Source organism: Daktulosphaira vitifoliae, unplaced genomic scaffold (genome assembly GCF_025091365.1).
Source record: "Daktulosphaira vitifoliae isolate Bord-2020 unplaced genomic scaffold, ASM2509136v1 Scaffold_2, whole genome shotgun sequence".
Classification (NCBI taxonomy): domain Eukaryota; kingdom Metazoa; phylum Arthropoda; class Insecta; order Hemiptera; family Phylloxeridae; genus Daktulosphaira; species Daktulosphaira vitifoliae.
In genome coordinates, this window is record NW_026099573.1 from 29006161 (window position 1) to 29016807 (window position 10647).

Sequence of the window (10647 nt, forward strand, 5' to 3'; positions counted from 1 at the left end):
TTTAAAATATGTGAATGGATACCATTAGCAGTTTTAAAATTGGTGTTTATTAACGTTTTTTTTTTAGATAATTAAAAAACCAATAGATGGCGCTAGTTTACCATGACTGTAGGAAAAGGGCGGCCTAGTCAACAGTTTGCCTATTAGACAGTTACTGTAGGTCGTAGATACACAATCCTGAACAAGAACTATTCAAGTACTCTTTGGTCATTACTATAATCATTTGGCGATCAACTATATTTTGTACCGACGTAACGATAGTGAAACGACCAAGTGTAATCGGTCCTACTCGTTCCACCAATGTACTCGTTACTTTGGACCTATTACACGAGTACCGGACCCATCACTAACACACACTATGATTATCTCCTTTGCGTCTACCCTAACTATTTGAGATCGACTCTACTTTATATGATTTGATTTAGACATAAATTTAGATATGTTTGATTATCAATTACGGTTTATCAAATTTATTTATTAAAATTTGAAATGATTATACCAGAGAAGGGATTATGATTTGATCATATTTAATACTCATCGATTTGATTAAAAAAACAACTAAAAAGCCTAGTCTTCAACTTTAACACTACAGATTACTCACAAATATTACCTGAATGTTATAGTAAAAATAACTATAGTAATAAACAAAACAAAGAATAATTGCATGAATTATTTAAAATAAGAATGCGACATTTTTATAACAATATCAAAATTTTTAAACCATAAATTGTTATCAATTAACATAGGTATTAATGAAAAATTATCATGTAAATTATGAATCACAAGCCTTATTCCTTAATTCTTCTATAACATGTTTTGGTATTTTGACTCTGTGCCTTTTTCTTTTAGTAGAATTTCCTACTTTTGGTATAATAGTTTCATCGACTGATTTTTTTTTTTTTTTTTTACATGATAAAGGATTTGGACCTTTGGCTCTTTTAAAAACTCCTGGATAACTGGTAGAATCTTCATTTGAAGGAATTTTAACAGAGATTGATGAACTTTTCATATGAGTTAACACTTTACTCTCATGATCTGTCAACTGAAATCTAAAAAAATCCAAATTAATGGCTTTTACTTAGTATTTATTGATATAATACATAATTAGTAAAAATAATAACTTATGAACATTTCATACCGAGATTGCTTTCTTTGATTAGCTAAATTAAGAGACTCAGGTGAAGGAGATTTAAGTACAATACTTAATCCATTGAAATACATTACTGGAACAGCAGGAATATTATATAAAATATTTTGTAGTGATTTGTCTTGAGTAGCAACTATATACCTATAAATGTAAAGATAAATAAATTCAAATAATTTACGGTTAGATACAATAATATTGAATAATTTAATTATGATGATGAAAGTTCTTAGGTCTAATATTACAAACCTAGGAAAAAAATGTATAATGCAATTATAATAAAATTTTATAATAAAAATTTTAATTAAAATATCCAAAATATTACTACATTAAAAACTCATTCTACAAATAGTACAATACATGTTTTTATATTTAATCACAACATATTTGACAAAATATACTTTACCGAATAAGGTGGAATTATATGTTTATTAATTTGCTATCATGACTTAACATTAGGGTGTCTCTTATTTTGATAATTTTCGAAAACCCTTGTTTTTTTTTCATTATGTTAAAAAAATTATTCCCAAAATTTCAAACATCACTTTTCACCCATGCCTATAGGCACTTAAAATTAGCTAATTAAATAACATGGGAATTCTGATTTTTTTTTCCAAATTGTCTTCAAAGCTGTGAAAACATCATATAAGTAAGAAACTTATGTTTATCAATGTTCAATTTCATTGACTAAAAATAGGTAATTAAGATTTTATCATAATGTCAAATTGTTATGCATGAGCTTGAAATTCAACCAATTATTTATGATAAATACTGTACTGGTACAACAATTTCAAAATACTATAATTGACTTAAAGTTTTTATTTTGTACTTGGCTACACTCTGAGAGACTTTAAGAAAGAAGTAGGAAATAAATTAGTAATTATATATGTGATAAAAATAGAAAACCAATTGAAGAGTATATTAACTTTATGTATTCAATTTAATCAACCAATAAAGATCTAGAACAGGAACAGTAATTGAGTATCAAAAAGAGTATCCAATGACTTAAAAATCATCTTTCATTTTTTATTTATACAATGAATGAAAATTAAAACAGAATATGCTTTACATTAATAAGTAATAACTTAAACATTAAAAAATATATGTAATATGCATCACTTTTTGATATATTTGAATAAATATCTAGTTAAAACATTTAGAATTTACTATACTAAAACATACATAATATTATAAAAAGTAATTAACGTGCTATGTTATACATTATATTATTTTTATAGTACAAATGAATATGTATGAAATAACTTTTAATTGAAAAAAATTGAATTTTACAGGAAATTGATGACATTTTGTTGAATTAAAAACTAGTGCATGGATAATTTGACGTTTGGGCAAATTTTTGTTTACCCACTTTAAAGTTCATGAAATTAAATTTTGATTGACATAAGTTTCATACTTTTATGGGTTTTGGAATAAAAAAAAAATATTGCTCATAAGCTATAATTTAATTTAAAAAATAATTTAATAAATTTTTTTTTTTTACGTGAATGTTTTAAAACCACTTGAGCAATCTGTCCATTAAAAAAAAATCTATTATAATTCAAAATTGTTGGAATTATTAAATATAATTTGATTCTTGAAAAATAATATTTTCAATTCTTGATTAAAACAACCAACAATTCATAATTTTGATAATCATTAATATTAATAAATAATTAATATACCTCAAAACCCATCTAACCATTATATGTATTATGACGTATGTCATAGTTTATGTAGGTAATTGGCGCCACTATTAATTAAAGAATTTAATGAATGATTCTTATCATTAATGGTAAGTAATGATACTTACCTAGTGTTTACATTGTCTTTCGTCATTGAAATTATACAATTGGCTCCAGAAATAGGCTTTTTATTATGTCCACATTTATGTATACCAAAAGATTTTACTATGTGCATTGCTGGCCTAACAGTAGGACCTAAAAATATCAATATATTAGTTAGATTAATGTATTATTTAAAATATCTTCATTTGCAAACACTTTTTATTAACATATTATTTACCTAGAGTTTCTGTTTCAATTATAACACATTGCGTAGTTAATAGTTTAACCTCGCCATTTAAATATTTGGGTAAATCTTCTCGTAGTTGAACTCTATTCTAAAAAATAAAATTAAAATTTGTATCATGAAATTTTGTGAATTTTTGAAATTACTACTTTTTAGTAAAATGTAATTCACCTGTGCTGAAACCATACAGAAAGTACCATCAACTAGTATTTGAAAAGGTTTTCTAAAGCCAAAGTTAACACAATAGAAATTAATATTACGTTCTGCTTTTTGGTGTCGTTTTAATCTCATTTTGGTAGTATAAATGTAAAAAATATGAACGGGGCGGTGGACACACTAGATGTTGACAAAACTCTAGTGTTAAGCCACGCCTGCCACCGTAGTGTACGGATGGGTGATACGTATGTTTTACGGTGGCAAAAAGCACCATGTCCCCAGTACAAAAGGCAACGCGAAACCACTGCACTTATCCCCTTCCCTAGTAATACCAATTGACTTTAGAGTTTCTGGCAACGACAAGGCAAGACCTTTTGTATAAAAAAATAATGAAAAAGCACAAAATAAATAGTAATATAAAGATAATAAAAAAAAAGGATTTTGAAATAAAATGCTTATTTAATTAATAACAAATTCATCTTTTGACTTTGAAATGTTGAATGTCACATATATTTTTATCCCATATATTTCTATATACTTAAAATTTTTCTGAAATCATATTTTGTAGAAAAGACATTGTCTATGCCAATCTCATTGTACTTATTTTTATTCATTCATACAACTAGAAGGTTCCCGTTCTTCAATTATGGTTTAACCAATAGTGATAGTACTTAACAATATAACTATTTTATTTTTACTCCATGAAAAATTCATTCATAGGTGGTTTGTGTTAGTTTTTTAGGTTATGAATTAAGTAAGATGTTGATAATATGCCATCTTTTTCTAAAAAAATCAAGATAGTTAAATCGACTAAGAAGAAAATATTTTGAGGAATTTGATTCATCAGTAGTTGATAGTATATTGCAAATTAGACCCATAGGTAGAGGTTTTATTCCATAGAATAGATAAAATCATATGAACTTAGTTAAATTAAATTTGTCGGCTGTACGGACGCGTATACTTTTTGATCGTAGGTACAATTATCACCGTCACACTGTGCTGTAGCATAGTAGCACAGTGAGCTACTCGTCCTTCAATTACGGAGACGAAAGAAATGTTGAGGGTAATCTCTTCAGCTAAATATAATTTATGATTTTTTGACATAACGTTGAGCAAAGTAGGTCCTGTGGAGTTGAGAAAAATAGGCGACAGATATATAATAATAAAACCTCCTCAATTACCCTTGAAGTTAAAAATATAAGAGAAGTGAAGGAAAAGTATATTTTTACCGATTGCCTTTTTTAATCACATAGACTTTTTAAATTTATTTTTGGTATCAACCTTATAAAATATTTTTACTAGGGATGTAAAACCTGTATTGGGATGGCCTCATTTCTACTTTATTGCAAAATCTTTCAATCAATATAATCAATCCAGTATTTTCAACATTTTCTTGTAGTAAAGTCTGAGGAATCTATCTCAGCCCACTTTAATTCACCATTGAAAACATCATCTGTGTATAACATGTATTACGGTGTCTCTTTATGCGATATATTCTAAATCTAGGTAAAGAAGAAAAAGATACGTTAATTCTAAACGTTTATTGTTCATCACAATGAATAACAGAGTAATTGATTAAATATGCTTCACAAATTATCTCTGAAAATATAATAGTTATGTTTTTTTTTTTTATTAAATATTATGTTTCTATCTTAGGCTGCTCAGTGAGTAAAATTACATTTTTATGATCATCCCTTATGCTTTAAATCAGTATCAACTTTCAACCTATTTTTTTTTTATATAATTTGATTTGATTTAGTTTAAAATTTTTTTTTTTTATTCAATTATCAACGAGCTATGATTCATTGAAGTTTAGGGGACGTGAGTATTACTTTAGTTTTATTTTATAAAAGACGCGCAAATTTTACGGATCGTAGTAAACCGATAATTGTTAACGGTTCATAGTAATACGGTGATCTGATGTATAAAGTGCATAGGTACAATACGCCGATAGTTCTTATCTGTACACTAAATATAAATATTACTGTATTTACCTGACTACTGCTTTATTTTTAAATCCCCTAAAATTTAAATAGTGATATCTCGTTTAGAATTTATTAAAATTGATTTTTATTTTCAAGAAATTTTTTTTTTTTTTGTGCTAAACAAGATTAATAAAAAACTGGGTTGATATTTAAAAAACTAAAGTTGATAATGACTTGAGGGTTAAGGAATGAAAATGGAATCTTTATTTTTCTTGTCAATTAGCTCAACATATATTTATAACAAATAAAATAATTACATATATGATAACACTAATATTTTTAAAGAAAATTCATGAGGTATAGTTAGTCAATCACTCTGTACAGTTGTAGCCAAAATAAAAAAACTATTATGTCAAGCTTATTATGCATAAAAATTTTTAATCATATACTATGTAAATGAGAGTTGTTTTAAATTATAAGTACTATCAAGAACTTTTATTGTTAATTTTAAATATTCAATAACAACAATAAATGTGATCACATAAAACGTGTAAATATAGGCACGTGCTAACTTATTCGATTATTGGAAAAATACCGAAGAGCCTCTATACCAAAGCTTTGTCTTTAAAAAAATGAGTAAAATTTTTTAAAAAATTGGACTCTAATAGATTAATTACGACACAAAAAATTATTAAAACATGCCTGCGAAATAGCAAAAAAATTTTAAGAACGCAAGTCTTGGGTTTGAAATTAAAATTTTTTTTAATAATTATCACATTTATCATGATACTTATTTTTATAAAAATATTACATGTATTAATATGTATTTATACAGTGGGCCAATAGATTATTTTCTTTATATAGTAGTCAATTTTATAGTAACTACTATTACATATATAAAGTGAATTATTACTAAAAATATAAGATAAAAGAATTCCAATGAGGCTGAAAGGTAAATTCTACAAAACTGTAGTGAGGCCAGCTATGATGTATGGTTCAGAGATGAGAATGCTTAGATGGATGAGTGGAGAGACTAGAGAAGATATGATAAGGAACGAGCATACAAAAAGGAGTATTGGTGTAGCGTCAATTATGGATAAGATGAGAGAAAATAGACTTATATGGTTTGGTCATGCTATGAGGAGAGAAGAATCGGAAGCTGTAAGAACAGTTATAGAAATGAATGTTGAACGAAGAATAGGTAGAGGAAGACCAAAAAAGAGATGGAGAGACTTAATTGAATGCGATATGAGGACAGCTGTTGTGAGCGTAGATGATGTGGATGATCATGTCAAGTGGAAGTTTAGGATAAGGGTGGCCGACCCCAAGTAGTTGGGATTAAGGAGAGAAAAAAGAAGAAGACTATTACATTTATTAATTTTAATTTAAAATGTGTTTTTATTTTTTGATAAGAGCTACAGTACTTAAACTTAAACATTTTGGGACATCTTATCATGTTTTAAAATTATATATTTACTGCAAATATATATATTTTGTGGACAATATGTTTAGACGTATTAGCTTATAAGTATTAATATCGTATTAATTCAAACATATTATGTCTGTAAATTGTTTGCTAATCATCTAAAAGCAATGACTTTAGCTTATTTAGAGTCAACAATATTTTTTTTAGTTTTTATTTTTTAACCTACCGAGTTTACCTTCCAGTGACCACTCTTTAGAATGGTACTAAAGGTTTTACACATAAAATAACTTTTACAAGGAGCAATAATTATTCTGTAGAGTAATATTCTTATGGTGACAGTTAAGATAGCGGCTAAGATAATACATTTTTTATTAATCTTGTTTAGCACAAAAAAAAAAATCAAATTTAATAAATTCTAAACGAGATATCACTATTTAAAGTTTAAGGGATTAAACAAATAAAACAGTAGTCGGGTAAATACAGTAATATTTGTATTTAGTGTACCGATAAAAACTACCAGTGTATTGTACCGCTATGGGAAATACTTAGGTACGCTTGCTCCTATCTGACGTGAGTAATACTCACATCCTGTAAACTTTAATGAATCATAGCTCACTGATAATTGAATAAAATAAAAAAAAACCCAGCACAGTCGGGTCGTTACACAATTTTTTTGAAATGATTTATTGCGATAAAAAATAATTAAATAAACAAAAAAATTGTTTTTTAATTATTAAATATTTTGATTTTGGTACTTTAAAGTTGATTTTTTGAAAGTTTATAATAAGAAAAGTTGAATTTGTCACCATAACTTTTAGCTCAACTTCAAGTTTGAGATTTACATTATTAAATAGAAAATTTTATGAGAATAAAAAATAGCATTTTTAAATTAAATATAGTCAGGAAATTGTATAATTAGTATTTACTGTAAATTTATCAGAATGGCTCAATATTTTTTTATTGCATTTTTATTGTAATAGATCACTTAAATAGAAATCATAGTTATCATTTCTAAGTAATTTTTGGTGATTCAAAATATTCTACAATTGAATTATTCAGATTATAATTAATTTTAATGATTAACTTTAACAAAAAAACCAATCAAAATGTTGTTAAAAAAGTATACTCAATTTAGTGTATTATAAAATTTGATTATTAAATTCAGGTGAAAATAAAAATTATTTTTTTTTAGATTAATAATTTATTAAGTAACATGTTACCAAAAAATTTTCAATATTATAGACTGTTAGTAGCACACAAATAAAGTTAAAAAATTAATATATTATAAAGTAAAATTATTTAATTTTGTAGTTGAAACCTATTATCATATCAAACCTAATTCAAAACGAAAAACCCAATAAATACTTTAAAAAAATTAAAAGCGAATGATTTTAATAGTCTATATGGAGAATGTGAGCTAAGTAAATTTTACATTGATGAAATGGAAATTTTTTCATATTTTTAGGGCAATATCTTTAGATAATAGTTGTGATCATTTGATGTATCGTTTAAAAAATTTGGTAAAGTGTGAGCTGAGAAAATAAATGAGAGCCCTAAAAAAAAATTACATAATAAAAAAATTTAATTATCAATAAAAAATTTTAACACAAATATAGCATACGGTAGCCATTATCACCATGAAGACAAAATGAAGTTCGAAATTTTTTTTTTCCATAATAAAGTATATTACATAAGCTTTAATTTAAAATAAATAAAAAAGTTTCAGTATTTCCAAACACTTTCAAAAGTTAAATTGAAAAACTCATTTTTAATCCCTCCTTATGGACAGGTCAAATTTATAAAAAAAGTATACAAAATAATAGGTAATAATTTCATGTATCTATAAAAAAAATTATATTGATTTAGTCATTTTTAAAAAAGTTAAGTTTTTTAAATATATTAAAGTTTTAAGTAAAAAAAATTCAAAAAATGTCAAAAATTAGCGAATTTTAAATTTGTAATTTTTTTAATTTATGATGGTTATGTCTTTTACTAGATACAATTTGTGATCTTTTGACGTATCGTTGAAAGATATCAGTTTGGAGTTGAGAAAAAATAGCAACAGACAAAAAAAAAGAAAACGCATCATAGAAAAATTAATATCTTCTCAGCTTCGCATCGAAGCTAAATATAGGGTTATTATTTGAAAATTGATACTGATTTAAAGTATTAGTGAAGATCAGAAAAATGTAATTTTACTTTCTGAGCAGCCTAAGAGAGAAACATAATATTTAATAAAAAAAAAAATATAACTATTATATTTTCAGAGATAATTTGTGAAGTATAGTTAATCAATCACCCTAATATATATATTCATTTTTCATGAACCTCTAAATTAATCGAAAAATAAGAGTTGTAATTTATTACTCTTATAAAATATTAATAATGGTGTTCAATTTAATTTTTCAAATGGTAACATACATAGCTAACAAGTTAATTTAATTGATAATAATTTACTTAAGAAAATGAGTAGTCTATAACAACTTTATTAACTCTTATGAATAATAGGCTTTTAAGTACTTTTTCTTTTTAACTAGATATTTTATGAAATATGAAAATAATAATGCAAAATCATCAAATACTTAAATTTTTTTTTCAACCAAATATATGATTATAGAATTTGCTTTATGTTCAAAAACTGTATTACTATTAATTTTTCCTGTAAATTTAAGTAGTTATATGCAACTAGCTTAGTTAAAAATAATTAGCCATCAAGGTGTTCTATTTTAGTATTTATATGAAGATTTCGTAGTAAAAATTTGAATTTTTGTGTTTTGTTTATAAAAAAAATAGCAATATGATTTTCTTTAACATTATAACAATTATTTAGTACTATTTCACAAGAAAAAATTAACATATTAGGAAATTTACTTTTAAGAAAATATTCATATAATAATGAGAAATATCAACTAAATTTTGAGAAAATTTTAAATGGAACTCAATGAAATAGGTGTTAATACCTTTTTTATTTTTTCTTAACATATTGATGATACAACTTAGTTGTATCTCTAGCAGTTTTATAAAAAAATAAAACCTTCAAGTTCAAACTGACTTATAGAAAAACTTTTTCTCCTTTAACATTACTAAGGGAGTACGTCCACGACTATCAGCCATAACCCAAAAGATTAATCAAACTACAATAAAGTAATACATGATTTTTTTAAATCGAATAAAAAGTTAATAGTATAACAATTTTCAAAAATGTTTATAAACATTTACTTGATAATCTAATAACAATAGATCAGGAAATTACAATTAAATCAAATATTACAATTACAAATAAAATTGTTTACTACCAGCTTTAAAGATAATAAACTGTATAACATTCCCCAACATTGGAATAAAATTATGTCTTCATATTTAAAATAAATTAAAGGATAATCAGTAGGTAAAAATGTTTTTTTAATAGTGTTGTGAATATTTAAATAAAGCTTTATTTTAAGACAATGAACCAAACTCATCATTTTCGTTAGTAGTTTAAAATTTGTATTTTATTTGTTATTAACAAACCTTATTCGCTTATTCACATGACATTATATTATTAACATACATGTACCCATTAGTTATTGACAATTGATTTATTTTAAATTTCTTGTTTTTTTTATAAGTAAATAGAAAATTATTGAATAGATAAATAAAGTATTTTCCAAGTTAAATGGAAAAATGAGACTATACCAATTAATTTTCGATTGTTTTTGATTTAATTTCTAAAGTGAAAATAGCTGTACTTAAAATAGTAAGGGTAATTTGAGACGACAAATTAAAACTAAGAATATAACTACCAGTGTAGTCGATCATCACCGATAATCACACACATTTTTATTAATCACAAATTGTTTATGAAAAACGATGAAGATATTATAGAGTTCAAATAAAACATTTGTATAACGAATATGAATTATTCTATTAATATTACATTACATGTGTCAATACATTAATACAAAGTGAAAATTCAGTAATCATAATGA

General features: G+C 24.9%; 1 protein-coding gene across 1 annotated transcript; it reads right to left on the reverse strand.

Moving 5' to 3' along the window:
* Nucleotides 1-654: 654 nt before the first annotated feature.
* LOC126897279 (rRNA-processing protein UTP23 homolog) lies at nt 655-3754 on the reverse strand. Its single transcript, XM_050670780.1, has 5 exons — nt 3344-3754; nt 3167-3263; nt 2955-3081; nt 1139-1288; nt 655-1049 (listed from the first exon to the last, which is right to left on the reverse strand). The coding sequence occupies exons 1-5, from the start codon at nt 3461-3463 to the stop codon at nt 773-775; spliced, it is 771 nt and encodes a 256-aa protein (XP_050526737.1). The 5' UTR covers nt 3464-3754; the 3' UTR covers nt 655-772.
* Between the last annotated feature and the right edge of the window lie 6893 nt (nt 3755-10647).

Bases quoted from the DNA above. Each gene is read 5' to 3' on its own strand.
- LOC126897279 (XM_050670780.1), bottom strand. From the start codon at position 3,463: ATGAGATTAAAACGACACCAAAAAGCAGAACGTAATATTAATTTCTAT. The intron at 3,082-3,166 runs GTAAATAATATG...TGATATTTTTAG, and splicing joins AATTGAAACAGAAACTCTAG to GTCCTACTGTTAGGCCAGCA. The intron at 1,289-2,954 runs GTAAGTATCATT...TTACATTTATAG, and splicing joins AAAGACAATGTAAACACTAG to GTATATAGTTGCTACTCAAG.